At 38.9% G+C, this 15550-nt stretch overlaps 1 protein-coding gene across 2 annotated transcripts; it reads left to right on the top strand.

The window, feature by feature from the left end:
• The first annotated feature begins 355 nt into the window (after positions 1 to 355).
• On the top strand, positions 356 to 7821 carry LOC145767161 (heterochromatin-stabilizing protein CFDP1-like). Of its 2 annotated transcripts, none has more exons than XM_082578929.1 (8): positions 356 to 477; positions 635 to 701; positions 1841 to 1952; positions 2756 to 2898; positions 3221 to 3298; positions 4146 to 4233; positions 5021 to 5106; positions 6104 to 7821. In XM_082578929.1, the coding sequence occupies exons 1-8, from the start codon at positions 420 to 422 to the stop codon at positions 6195 to 6197; spliced, it is 726 nt and encodes a 241-aa protein (XP_082435055.1). In that variant the 5' UTR covers positions 356 to 419; the 3' UTR covers positions 6198 to 7821. The 2 variants fall into 2 exon arrangements, with proteins under 2 accessions (XP_082435055.1, XP_082435054.1); XM_082578928.1 differs by having other exon boundaries at positions 4131 to 4233.
• Positions 7822 to 15550: the final 7729 nt, after the last annotated feature.

Raw genomic sequence — 15550 nt, 5'->3', positions numbered from 1 at the left:
ACCCCCAAAAAAACCCAAAAACCCCAAAACCGCAAATCCAAACCCCCAAAAAACCCCAACCCCAAAAACCCCCAACCCCCTATCCCCTAACCCTATAACGGCAATGATAATTAGGCTACGGCGCGCAATAATTAAAAAAAAAAAACTCACCGAATAGGGCTCTCACCGAAAAAGGCTCTCACCGAAAAAGGCTCTCACCGAATCGGACTCACCGAATCGGGCCATTCCGATTGTAACAATAGCCTTTGAATTGAAGCTATGGTTTCCATGTGATAAATTAATTTGCTTCTTAAGCTGAGCCGAACTGCTGCAGTTCATGATGCAATCATCAAGTTAACTCATTTTGTTTCTAAGGGTTCCATATAAGGCTGTGCTGAGGCAGATTTTTTAGTTTCTTAAGTATTGTTTCTCATTTAACAATGTCATCCAATGAAGATGATTATTCTTCCGAAGAAGATGAAGATTATATTCCAGAAGGTGGTTTAGTTATGTACAATAGTCTTGCGAAAATATTATTCTCCCCACTTCGAGAATAAAATATTTGTTTATTTAAATGTTTCATCATTTATTTATTTTTTCTATTTGTTGCTGTTACATGGCATGGTGTTAATGCAAAATTGCTATTTTTACACAGAAAATCTTGCTAGCGAGGACGAAAGTGACCAGGAAGTAAAAGAACAAACTACTGAACCAGTTGACAGGTGATAGCTAACTTATTGAAAATCAAATTCATGCGTGAGTCAGATTTGTACACTTGTACAGGGCTGGTAGAATCAGGGGAAAAATATACAACTCCTCAGTTTATATTGGGTCGCCTCCGGTTTCTGTGTGGCCGATTTATATTGCTAGATTTTTTTATTATCTTGTCCTTTTTCATTAAAAAAAAAATCAATTTCATTTTAAGTTTGTAATCAAACTTGAAACGGCGACTTTCACAATAACTGATGAAGAACGAATGCTTCTATTTTTTGGTTAAGATTTGGAGCACAATACAGAGAATTAGAAACAATATGTATTTTGAAAAAGTGTATTGCAGACAAAAATTTTATTGTTCATCCTATTTCATCAATTCGAAGTCGCCCGTTTTTTTTAACGACTCCAAATATGCCAAAATCGGGTCTGCTACTATTCGGTGAGTCCGATTCGGTGAGTCCGATTCGGTGAGTCTGATTCGGTGAGTTCCTAACTTCTAACCCCTAACCTTAACCCCTAACACCTAACCCTAAAACGGCAATGATAATTAGGCTACGGTACCCCATAATTTAAAAAAAAAATTTAAAAAATCCCCCGTTAAGGGATCGGACTCACCGAATCGGACTAACCGAATCGGACTAACCGAATCGGACTCACCGAATCGGACTCACCGAAACGGGCCATTCCGGCCAAAACCAAAATCCCACCAACCCCACAGCCATGTATTTGTACACATTAATCTATCAAATATTGTGTTTGCAAGTGCTTCTATTACGGTTTTGTTTAGAAAACTTAAGGTGATGATGAAATAGTTAGGCTACTTGATATCTTGGGTCGAGTAGTAAGTTAGCTCATGTTTTTTAAACCAGGGTGCGTGAACTCCTTCATGGACCAATTTTACAGTAATTCTAGTAATTTATGATCTACATTAATTCAAGTTTAAAATCATACAACATATCATATTCATACAACAATTTCAATAATAGTTGAATAAATTTATCACAAATAGAAAAAAGATTGAATTGCAAGGATTTAGAACTATTTTTAGGGTTGCACCAGCAAGTATTTGCAGATCCTTGGTCTATGTTACCATGGTTGTCTGTGCCATTTGTTTAATTATATACTTTATTACAACATTTTACTACAGTAAAGAAACTGCTGCAAAGAAAGAAAAAGTTGATGAGGTTTGGCAAGAGTTTAAACAAGATGTCAAAAACCAGACCATTTCAAAGAACAAATCCGAAGATACAATAGAAAAAGTTGGTAAAACTATGTAATTAAGCAGATATAATAAATTATAAACTATGTTTATGTACATGTATTGTTTAGTTCAATGGCAGGTTTGAAAAACTGTTTTAAGACAACCACATTTCTAAACCAAATATATTGTATCATAACAGAACAGTTGATACAATAATTGAGCTCTAAAATTAGGCAGCCTATTGTGGTGTGGCTTCCAAAATGTTACTTTATTTTGTCAGTTTTGGGCCTGCAAAATGCTTCTGTTTTACTACACTACACAGTACACACGCATCATGTAAATCACTGTGAGTTAGCGGATGTCATCGCATTATTGCCATGGTGAAAGGATGATTTAATTGATAATTTGTTGGAAATCTGCGTTTTGTTTTGTGGTTTTTAGGAACTCGACTAAACGACTCTTTTTCAATTTGCAATGTTGGAAACTCATACATGTTACGGTATCTTTTTAGTCTACATACGTACATACTGCATATTAAACTGTACTTCCACAAACGTGAACAAGTTGATAGGCTGGTATTTTTATTGATTCAGTTGTTAATCTATAAGTCATCGTCATGATGTGCCACCTCCGAACAGACAGCCGGCTGTCAATAGTTTCCATAAAGCATAATCTTCCACTCTTCTCGTTGTTTCTTCGATACTCCCCAAGTCATCCCATTGATTTACATCAACCTGCCCAAGTTCTTTTTCCTGTGCATCCTTTTCTTCCACCATACTTTCAACGATTAGTTGATGGAGCTGGCCCTCCGATTCTCTCCGAATGTGTTCTGTATATTTTACAAGTTTCAATTGATCACAGAGTGGCGCTGATGGCGCGCTTGCATCTACAACAAGCAACCCCAACAAATCAGAAGATATGAAAAAAGTGGAGCCGAGTACCGGTAACATTAAGGACACCGTCACAATAACAAAGGTGTACGACTTTGCTGGTGAAGACGTAAAGTAAGCAAGCTAGAAAAATCTTTTGAGGTTGTTTTTATGCTAATTTGCATTCAGTCATGTGTTATTAATCTATTTTAAAATTGAATAAGACAGTTCATGTTCAGTTGTTCACCTGACATCTAATATAAAGTATCACTCGTTCTAAAAGCCGAAACTCTCAAATTTATTCGAAATGATAAACTGTAATTATTCTGACATTTTGTGAGCAAATTTGTTTTCGCTTTTGTTGTATACATCAGAAGAACGTTCTGTTTGATGCATTTGTTTAAAGAATGATTGACGTATATAACGTTTGAAATGATTTGTTCCTGTTTCAACGAAGAGTGACAAAAGAAGTGAAGCGAGATTCCGCAGAAGCGCAGAACCACTTTAAAGAACAAGCCTCCCTCCAGCAAGCCAAGTAAGTCATGTCTAATGGTTGTCATGCACAAGTAAACGTTGTCGTTGTTCCTCGCTGGTATGTCTTGTCAGAGAGAGAGAGAAGGTTATCATCAAGAGACAACATGGCTACAATCCGCTCTGCACTCGTTTTTGTAAGAGTATCTGATTAAAAATTTAAACAAAACACCTGGGGAGAAAAAAGCAGAGAGTTTCATGCTAAATTGGTAACCACAAGTTTTCGATAGCGCTTTCGTCACACAAGTGTGGCTTCTTTAGTACATCTGCATTCTGCAACAAATAAATCAAATAGCCCAATGAAATGTGTTAGAAGATTTAAATTAAAATTCGATTATTCATGAAACAAATGTTTAGTTTGTGGATTTATGTACAAAAGAAGAGAGCCTGCTTTTTATAATTTACCCATCTTCGACAGTCTGTTCATATTTGCACCCCTGGTTAACGTTTATGTTTGCAAAACCAGCTGATGTGAAAATTCCCTTACAATTGTGTAAATCTTTGACTTTCGCTGATTTTATCACATCTTTTGAAGATGTTCTGTGCCAAGTCGTTTTAATTTAACAAAGATGACGTAGAATGCAAATGTTTGTTTAAATTCACCTTTCTTTTTAGTCGGAAAATTTCGTCTCATTCTACTTTATTTTAAAAACACACAAGAACCCAAGATCAAGCTCGTGATGCTGGGACAGATTTTACGGCTGTGCTGTTGGAGTTGAAAATGTTCTGACATTTACTAAGTTAATCTTGGAAAAATCGTGTGATTTCGGTCGTTAATTTCGGTCAACTCCAAAGTTCCGTGAAACACTTTTCTAATAAGGTCCATGTATTTTTAGAGGATTTATCGGAAGAAAATCAAGCGTATTGAAGAAGAGACCAGGAGGTGGCATCGGAAGTGTGCTTGGAAAATTAGGAAAAAAGCCTAAACTGAGCACTCTGGTAAGGATGCTTTCCTTGATGTCGTGATCAATTCAGTTTATTTCTATTTTTGATCATCGCAACAAAATCAATCCATGCCAAACATAAAATACATCCAAAAGAGGGTAGAAGCGACAAAACGCGAACATTATTACTTGCTTGAGACCGAAATAAAATAATTCAATACTGTCACAATTCTTTCTAGTTTTTACACGTAAAGAGACTTTGGAAAGATCGATGACGTAGTTTGTTGAGATATCAAACGTTGAACAGTCAAATAAATGGTCGAATAGTTCTACTTGTGAGATGATAGATGAAACTAATTAATCTGACGAATGGTTCACCACTTCCAGCACACTCATGAAGAAATCGAATTCTGAAAAGCAAACATCTTCAAACGTATTATCGCAAACGAAAAGCAAACGTATTAATAACAGGTTGCTTGGACCAGAAGCTTCCAGATACTAGAGTAATATTACACCACAAGAATTCATTCTTCTGGTCAACAAGTCAAAGAATGTCACGTAGACAAAAATTTCTAGCTGCAGATTTCACAATAAAAGAATGCATAACTAAATGTTACTATCGGTCAGTAATCGTCAAAACACCACAACAGAATTACGCAATAAAATAGTTCACCCATTCTAGAACAAAAATATAGCCTGCCGCCTGAACTACGCCTATTGATTGTAACATGTAGTTTGATATATAGCATGGCTACAAAACCTTTCGGATCAGATCTTTTTATAGTCACCTTTGTCACAATTTTAATTTCACCTCATTCTTACGGCCTCTGTTGAATTCACAGGAGAAGTCAAAACTTGATTGGAATCAATACAAGGAAGACGAAGGAATAGAAGAAGAATTGCAAACTTACAATAAAGGAAAGAAAGGGTATGGGAAGTAAACATTTTACGTTGCCTAAACGTTATTGTCTTGCTCTCACCAACGTTGTTGTAGTTCAAATTTTGTCTCATATTACATACAGTAGAAACTGCGACCAAGTCTGTTCAAACAAAATGTTCACCGACGTGAGCAATGTATTTACATATTCAACTGCTTCAATACGTTTACTTCAGTCCAAATCCAGTTTCAATCCAAGAAGTCGTGGGTTTGAAGGCCATCATCATTATCCAAATTCGGTTTTGTCCCCACTAGATTGGGTTGGCCGATTCTTTCCTTGCACCGATTGTCTTTACTCCTATTCTCCATCTCTTTCTGTCCGTCGCATCTTCCTTCAGTCGGACTTTGTCTGCCTCATTCTTTATCATCGCTATAGTGTATGTATACAATATACAATGCAAAACCTTCAATATAGAGTAGATTAGGTTTATAATCATTCGCTATCTCCGCTTACAGTAAATTGCGCATCAACATGGGTTACTTGACAGGGTTCCGTGTGATTTTATGAGGCGTACTGCTTCCATGCTGGCTCAAGGCAGATTGGAAGAGGGTGATTATTACCCGATTTATCCTCGCTACGTTATGCAAGAAAGAGCACAATCGGTGCCCTTTTTAAAGTCTTTGGTATGACCCGACCTGGAATCGAACCCAGGGCTACCAGCACCAGAGCCGAAGGCGATAACCAATGAGCCACGGGTGCAGATTAGGTTTAGTTGTATAAAAAGAGAAAACGTTCGACTTACTCCCAAATAAAGTACTTGCCACGTAGGATCGTAAATTTCGTGGTGTCATAACAATTACCACCTGTTGTGACCGGCTGACCGCTCTAATCTTTCTATTATACTTGCCAAAAATTTTTGTTATACAATATTCCCTGTGCGAAAAGTACATTAGCTTCATTTCAATATAGTTTTGAAGCTGTGTTTTATTCGAGTATACTCGTCATCATCAGCATTGTTGCATCAGTGTAACTCAAATGACGTCACAGGTACTTGGAAAAAGTATCATTTTTGGAAAGGACCGAAATGAGACAATTCGAGAAAGAACGAGACATGAGGTTGAACAAATCCGGACGAAGATGATGTCACTTGCTTTGCCATTCCCCACATCTGCCACGAAGTTCAGGACCTGCTAGTGCAAGAGGCGCCACGGAATGGACACATCCAAAAACCTTTCCATCCATGCTTGCCAATGTGATTGGTTCCCGCGGCTGTGCTACTTTTTCTAGAACATTATCAACACATTAATGCAGTGGTTCCCAACCTTTCCAGGCTCACGGTACTCTACAAAATAAAAAATAAGCTTGTTTGAGGACACCCCGTGGTAGACCAACAGTTTTTCACCTCGAATGCAGCAGGTTGTTGGAAAAACCTTAACCTTTTCATTACAAAAACTATAAAAAACGGTATTCATAGCTTCTCTGCTTGACTTTCAGCTCCATTGCAATGTGGACAAAAGTATGCGAGTTCGCTTGTTGTGCGTGCCCTTGAGAAAGGCAATTAGGCTAATAATATTGCCTTCAGAAATCAACACAATAATCATGAAACTTCGATTTTACTTGGAGATTGAATGCCACTATGAAACTGCATTTTAATCCAAAAAAAAAGAGTTAATTTATGGAAGTCAGTGTGAAACTTAGTTAAATACTGCTCTTCCCTCAGCAGACGAAATAGGCAAACACCTTTCCATGCAAAGCATTCACTTACTGAACTACAATCTGCATTCAGTACAACTTTCGTACCAGTGAAGTAGCTAAAAAGACAATTTTATGTGGATAAAAACAATTGTTGGGGTACAAATATTTTAATGTTTGAATTAAAAAGTTTGTTCAAAAGTAGGGGAAGGTCGGATTAATTGAGCCACTGGGTTAGTTGATCCACCTCTTTTAATTCTTAAATGTAGTGAGGTAACCACATTTTATCATCACGTGATCTTAAAGTTTCTCATCGCGTGGTGTCCCATCTGGTTTGAGTTGACGATTGATAGCCTAATATATGTGGTGCTGAAGTTAAAAAGTTGTGTTTTGACCTTGGAAAGTAGATTTTGAAAATATATAGGTATGTCCAATAATATTTTTTTATACTTAGTTACTGAGACAGTTTCATTCAATTTGTTTGGTAGCTTACCAAACAAGCTACGGTCTGATTAAAAAGCGGCATAGTGTGCCATGAAGTTTTGCTTTGGTTTTAACATTTTCATGGCGGTGTAGTTGAGGTGTTAGTTGAGTCACTGTCTTCGGTGTTAGTTGAGCCAGTGTAAAAAGGGCGTTATAATGCTTACGAAACCTCCACACACTTTACATAGATTGCAGCCGTTGGATAAGTCTGTTTACGGTCCAATAAATCTCTTTCAACTACATAAAATTCAACAAAGGCACATAAACTTGGTCAAGCTTTAATGAAATGGTGTTATTTGGATGCCGTAGCAATACCTTCATTATTTGATGTGTATATTGAGTTACGAGCGACTCTTGGAACAATTGTTAACCTGTTTTCATATATTGATATTATTACTTTAAACACAAACTAAGGCTTGGCAAAGAAACATGGTTAAATTTGTGTTTTCAAAAATAATAAATGCTGCCCAACAAACCCTCACCAATCACCATGGTGTTAGTTGAGCCATTTGACTATTAGTTTTTAAACACCTGTGGACCCGGTTGTCGCCGTTCGATAAGGGAACGTTCAAATATTACGTAACGCCTTCGAGGGGGGGGGGTTTATGCAAAGCGTTACGTTAGCGTTATATCGGGGGGGAGGGGGTTCAAGCAAAACGTTACGTAACGCTTTCGATTACGGAATGGTAGTTTTTTGTGCTGAATTCGTAGTGAAAAAGCGTTACATGGGGGAGGGGGGGATTGAAAAAAGCGTTACGTTGGCGTTACATGGGGGAGGGGGGGTCAAAAATTCTGAAAAAAAGCGTTACGTAATATTTGAACGTTCCCTAAGGCTTATACTTCCTACAGATATTGTTTAATATACATAGGATGTAAAGCACTGTGAATGAAGAAATGAAAGCAACTCATAAAAAAAAAATTGCAAAAATGCAAAAAGTGGCTCAACTAACCCGACCTTCCCCTATAGTTAGCTACTGAATGCAACCAAAAATTTATGAAACTTCATAACATGTAATGCAATATCATTGAAACGTTGTAATAATAAAACATGTTTTGATCCCAAACTCGAACAGACATTAAATGACATCTCCAAGCCACCACAATAGAAGGGTGCCACACTAAAACTTTGTGACCACGAAACATCATATTTGTTATCTCAAAAAAATGTTCTTAAATGATGTCACAAAAGCAATCTGTGTGCATATTTTATCTGCAACAATGATGCTAGCTAACGATTTGAAGACAGATAAAAAAGAACATGACAAATACATCGCGGCATGCCAGAGTGTTGTAAATGCGGCTCCCCGGTTGGGAACCACTGCATTAACGGATCCAGGGCGATTCCCCTCTACATCACAGAAAAGTAACTTCATTCACGGTGTATTTACAATGTTGGATTAATTTAAATCTACATATCATTGTGTTTTGTTGAAATCGTCCCCCTAAGGCTACTTACTGGATTCACCCTTGTATCATCACTTTACTTTCATATTCCACCGGATTCTGAAAGAAAGCTGTGGAATACATTGAATACTTTTAGCAACCACTTTTTCTTAATAGAAAAGTTGCTGCTACAAACCTGAAACTGCAATAAACGAATTGTGAGATGCTTATGGCGTATGCTTGCAAAGCCAACCGAAGCTATTGGTTCGTGCTTACACGAGATACACAGGTCTCGCCTTTATGTCACCTTTTGGTCTTCCGATGGCATCCTTGCTGTGCGAGTTATTTTTATTTATTTGCCAACGGAAAAAAAAAACTGAACTGAAAACTAAATAGATATTTTTCATACAAGCTTTCTTCACGAGAAAAAAACTCAGAAATAGCACAGTGTGCATTCCGGAAGTTAGGCCTATGTCAGCGAGAAATTATCAGATCATTCTTCTCCCGACAACAATATGATCAAAAGTAAGTTCTAGTATGTGAGAAACTATTAAGATTCGAGCAAACGATCAAATAAAAAGTAAAGCAAAACAACCCTAAAGACTAGTTGGGGTAAACCAGTTGCTTCAAAAACTGCATGTAGGCTACGATTTGATCTGTAAACGTATAGACTTTTGCACTCTTGTTGAAGTGTTGTTGCTTTTGAATTATTCCACCCACTAGGTTCAGTTCAGTTGATTTTATTTCTGACCATCACAGCAAAAATAAACAATACACGTCAACATAGCAAAGGTCGAGAAAAGGTTGAAGCGACAAAAGGTGACGCTGAATGAAGGGCTGTCCATGATGTGTGTTGCTCAAGCGCACACCCCGAGAGTCGAACCAGCGGTGCTTGATCTTGAGGCTTCTTCATGCATGAAGTCAGCCGCTTAACCAACTGAGCTATCGGGGGCAGTGTCAAATAAAGTAGTCCACTTTTTCGCTCAAGCGTGCACCCATGTAGAGAGGTGTCTTCTTGCGAGTGTGACGATAGGCCTACGTTGACTCGTGGAGCATAACGATTTTAACGAAAACCATACCTTTGACACCTGTGTTCCACTGAGTCTACTATGCTTCTCCAAGATAGTGGTTTTCAACCTTTTTCATACCGCGACCCATTTTAACAACCCAATGTAACTAACGACCCCTTTCCAGAAATTTTGATTCAGGCATATGTAATACATTTGTGTATGCGCATTGCGCAATAGCCTACTACAAAAAAAAAATACAATTAAAAATACTATAAATTATGATACCAGTCTCTTGAAAAAAATACTCATTTATTGAATGCATGCACAAGGCAACATCAGTGAGATGTTTTTTTTCTGCTTAAATCTTTTCCATTTCTATTTTTCGTCTTCGCGACCCCCAGAGATAAGGCAGATGACCCACCTGGGGGTCGCGTCTAAGATAACAAAATTGTACAAAAAGTCGCGTCTAAGATAACAAAATATCTTAGACCACTGGTCTAAGATAACAAAATTGTCTACGATATGCGAGGTTCCAAACAAGCAACAAAGACTGTCTTTAGGAAATACACAAACTTTTGTGCATTTATCGAACAATCGCGCTCGTCTTGGTCAATGCTGAACGCCGTTTTAGCGCCACGAGACGAATAAAAACGTGGCTTCGTACCATCATGACAGACAACAGTTTAAACAACCGAATGTTTGCGACTATTCACAAACACGTGATGGACAGGGTTGTCAGATTGGCCCTTTTTAGAGGCAGTTGGCGCAAAAAAATTGTTTGGCCCTTTGTTTTCAATATTTGGCTCTTTTTGGAAGCAGTTGGCACATAGGCTACTATCAAACTGGCTATTTAAACAAATATCTTTCGGAAATTGAGACTGAAAAGTGTTATTACGATTTTTTAGACATTGCTTGGTGTATTTTATCAAAAGTTATCTGGCAACACAGCTGACAATGTTTATGCCAATGCCAAAGATTCGAGTGGAAACACTGTAGAAGATGAAGATTTGGAATTGTTCTTGTAGAATTCTTGTAAAAAAAGTCGCACTGAAGGAGGAAGATGCAAGGGACAGGGTGAAATGGAGAAAAGGGATTAAAACAATTGCTGCGCGGAAACAATCGGCCACCCCCACTAGTGGGGAACAAACCGACGATGGATTATGATGAGAATGTAGGCTGTGTTGTTGTGATGTTGTAACGTTATTGACGTTGTTAACGTTATTATGTATTATTAACAACGTTATTAACGTTATTGAACAATTTGGCTGTTTTTTACCTAGTTTAGCCCTTTTTTCGACAATTTTTGGCTCTTTTTTACAAAAGCTATCTGACAACCCTGGTGATGGACACCATTGACTTAGAAGCTGTTGCAAATGAGTTCATTCGAGCAACCGACGCGTGTAAAATGTAGCCTAGGTCGTACCGGTACTGGTTTGACATTTGTCTATATACAGTACCGTATACAAATTATCTCGTGGACACATTTTATACTTTGCATCGATTTATATGGCTGATAGGAGGGGGGGGGACGATTAACGAATTGCCTAGCATTATCGCTATATCTTATCTTAAAATTTAAAAAAAATTTGGTCTTTTAGCAACAAAAGTGCCCTTTTTTCATAATCCGCCCCCGCCCGTCAAAAATCGTTCCGGCGCCCCTGGGAACCGATGTGGTCATCAACAAAGATTCCATGTAATCAAAAGATCACTTAATATAACATCACAAGCAGGCAGCAGCCAGCAACTATGATAAAAGAATGTTGCTCAATTCCATTTGTCTCGGGTAATTGCTGTGAAAGCACTGTAAAGACTTCATTCAGGTCGATGTTTCGGTTGTAGTGAATATGAAGCAGGACAAGCCAGGTCAAGCGTTCTTCTTTCATGGCAGATCTGTTGAAGGCATTAAGCCGCCGAAGAACGCTTGCTGTCCTCTCGCATTCACATGAAGTGACTGGAGTAGTTGCTGATATCCTTAGTAATCTGTCAATATTTGGATAGCCTACTTAGCACAATATTTGAGTGCTTCTGCACAAGTACATAGGGTAGCGGGTTCTTTTCTCCAGTAATATTGCCAGCAAAAAAACTCTTTCTGCATCATCTCAGGTGCTGGAAGATCATCTTCATACAATCGTACTGCATCCATGAAGTCAACTCTCTCCTTGTCGCATGCTATGGTTGGGATAAGATTTAGAATGTTTGCACATGCAAAGGAATCCACTACAAAAACAAAGCCTGTTTACCGAAGTATTGACAACTTTTCTTCGCTGTTGTAGTAGAAACAAAGCCGGAAGACAAAATGCACCATCCAGTTTTGCACTGTTGGCTACATCAGCAATTTGTATATTCAGATTCAGTATATCATAATTGTATCGCACAGATACAATAACACAATATGCTTCGAGACTTTCCTTGTCTATATCAAACTACAGCAATAGCCTACATGTAAGCTTCAGCAAATTTCACTGTAATTCAGCATAAAGTATGTCCCACACTATTCACTACACCAATACACATCCACAATTTCGTTTCCTGTTCTCACTTCAACTATCTTCCTCCTCCTGTGAATGTGGTGCCGAGGAACAGACCGCAGACCGCATCATCAATGACTGCTCCATCTTCAAGCCACCTAACGGAGTGGAAGGTCTGCGTGTCATGGATGATGAAACCAAAGACTGGCTGCTCTCTAGTAGCCTTCCAGTGTAGTCCGGGAACATCGTGAATCTGGGGTGGTAAAAGAATAGACCCTCGGCCCCAGACGCTCACACGACGACGACGACGACTTCAACTATCTTTTATCACGAGAACTGCGTTCATATTTATAAGATTATTATTATCAATAAAATGGCGCAGCAATGATCAAAGTTTAAGACTTTACTATTTTACAATCTTTCATTTATCTTCCAGAAACCTCTTATTCACTAAGGTTTCAGCTGATCCTGGGTAGCTGATCCTGTGATCGTATATAGCCTACACTACACCTTCTCCAAAATGTGGACCTTTTCGGTTCAAGGGGGGGGGGGGGGGGAGGGTTCCCGGGAAGATGAATGAATGTGCAATATGTCAGATGTGCACGCTTTTCAAAAATAACTTTTCAGATTTTTTAACAAACAACTTCCTTTTTTCTGGTGAAACAGCAAATTGACAACTGGCTGCTTTTTTAAGTCAAGCTCATTGAAACTTGGAAGCCATTGAAGCATCAATAGCTTTGCGTCAAAGGAGGGTAATTAAGTGTTTTGGAAAAACAGGTATTTGAAGCCCGCTCAGTTATGCGTGAAGGCAATGGAGCAATGGCAATGGAGCAAATATTTCAGGAAGTAGCTGTTCAATAGTTCGGGTCATACTCTTGACAGGAAATAATCACACTGTGGTTTTCCACGAGGCGTAAGCAATGGCAGCCGAGATTTAAAATTAAACGAAAGCAACAACTAGTTAAACAAAGTAAAGTAATTCAAAAGATCTTTTCTGCGCGAAGGCTGACAAGCTTCTTACCAATTTTCACCAAAGTTGAAAGAAATTGGCACTTTGTGATCACTCCCGAGACAACAAATCAGTCGCGTTTTACGTTGATTCAACGTCTAGTAGACGATGAAGATCTACTAGATGAACAAAGCGACTGATTTGCTGTCTGGATTCTTTTTTGCATGAGTGATTTTTTATACACAGCAACCATAAAATAATAGTTGAGAAGGAGCATTCTTCCTGGCGTCAGCACTACCTAACTACTCACTATAGAACAGTGAGCATTGTATTTCGCTAACCATACCGGTGTAGCCTCCACGCTAGCAATTCTGCTCAACTCGACTGCCGAAAAAACATAGAAAAATATTAAGCTGTTAAAGTGGTAAGGGTAGTGCAAACACACTCAACAGCGTAGCCTAATATAGCCTATAATCCAGAGTGGCAAAATACTGTATTGTGTAGGATTTGATCTATGACCAGGTAGGCTGCAGTGGAGTTTCCTCATAGGCTCAGACTATCGTTTTTTTACCAGGCGGTTATTGTCGAAGAAAAGTTTTAAAGCATCATGATTTGATACTGATATCCTAAACTGATTGATTGAATTTTTATCCTCGGACTGGGAAAGCTTCTTGCAGAGCTTAATCCTGGCAGTTTCGCATACTTGTAGAGGCTTTGAATCACTGACGCAGGCCTGGTCACCGAGATTGACAAAGTGAAGTTTCCGATTGTTGAAGTCATGTTGTAGGGAAATTATTCCATCCATTAGATGCAGCGGAATGGAGAGCAGTCCTTAACGTGCGTTGCTCAAGCGCACACCCCGAGAGTCGAACCAGCGCCGCTTGATCTTGAAGCTTCTTCGTTCCAGATGTGACGCGCTAACCAACTAAGCTATCAAGGCGAAATCTCTTGATAAAGGACTCTTCTTACTGGATGGATTGTTGAGTGCAGTTAGACTTCAGTGTTGCTAAATACGACATAATTTTACTTAATTATTCGTCTCATAACAATGGATGCAACATTGTTAACGTGTATTAACAACGTGTATTGAATCGCGCGGCGCAAGTAAAACTTCATATTAAGGCGATTAACTATAACCAGATTTGAATTATTTTGTCTATATCATTCTCAGAAACCGTCAGCTTGAATACAGTTAACGTTGCAGATTGTGACAGCTATCTTGTCCTGAGAGGCTGCAGGAGGATTTTGATTTGTTGGAAACATCGAATCTCTTAAGGCCGTGTTATCCATCCACTACATTTTTTCGAATGATAGATAGATTTTTCTTTAAAAGACTTATTCGCCTGGGCTTCAATTACTGAAAGTAAAAGTGATGCTGTAAGATTCCAATAAGAATAACCTCTCTCTGGATCCTCTTGATATGCTGCTCTTGCCCGCTCGGATCAACCTCGTGTTGCTTTGATCACATCGATAAACACAATTTTCCGATCAACTCGATGCGACCTCCAAAGTTTCATCCCACCATTCTATATTTTTCCTGGTAACGTAGCCTAGTCATATCTACGCTTTGATCGCTAGTCCTACCGATTCAGCTGGACGAGTCTGCCCCAACGTCTGGCCAGTGCACATACGTGCTCGTTGGTTCAACGTGTGCACTTCTCAAAAGTATACAATATATTCCCACCTACATTTCTTTTTTTTTACACCAATTAATTGAGCCTTCGCTCCAGTTTTTATATAATTTTCGTCTCCCACAAGAGTTTAAATTTTCCTTGTAGCTACACCCGCTCTGCTTACGGCAGACCGGTATAGGAGTCAAACGTACCTGTGTTACGGTCATGTGATGGAGACATGGGCACTGCCAGCTTTAAACCTACTATCGATACCAGTCACCCTACACGACGGGCTACACGGCCCGTCGTGGGCCGACCTTTTTGCATTTGCAGAAAGCTAAGCCCGTCTACCTGGCTAGCTCTGCCATTCTACATTTTTGCGTAAGAGTCCTATACAATTTTTCGATCCACACTTTCCTTCCACAGGTACCTAGACTCCCCAGCCTGGCCCCGCGACATAAGCTGGTGGACTTCCCTTCCGAATGCATCGCCACCCCAAAATCACGCCACCCCCCACTGCCGCGGGGCGTGGCAGGCCAGTTTTTTAAAGTCTTTGACCTGGCTAGTGGCTATGCTTTTTGTGTTCTTCTCGCCGTGTCAATCATTTGAAATCGGTGGACTGTTCTAATGACCCTTCTGCTGTCATTATGAGCAATGTTCATCTAAGTACTTGAAAGTTTAAGCGATGTTAAGACGACTCGGCTTTGAAATACGTAATTAATTAAGCTAGAACAAATTAGGCTACTCATGCTGTTTTTGGGTTTAAAGAAAACTGAAAGTGATAGATAAGAGTAAAAGGGGAACTTATACTGTAAACATATTTGTAGTCATGTGGCCTATTTTTTTACTTGATTATTATCCTGAACCTATTTCTTTTATGCTGAGCGGGAGTAAGA

The sequence above is a fragment of the Aplidium turbinatum genome, chromosome 3, assembly GCF_918807975.1.
Source record: "Aplidium turbinatum chromosome 3, kaAplTurb1.1, whole genome shotgun sequence".
Classification (NCBI taxonomy): domain Eukaryota; kingdom Metazoa; phylum Chordata; class Ascidiacea; order Aplousobranchia; family Polyclinidae; genus Aplidium; species Aplidium turbinatum.
The sequence above is the reverse complement of the archived record's forward strand: the minus strand, read 5'-3'. Positions and strand labels throughout refer to the sequence as shown.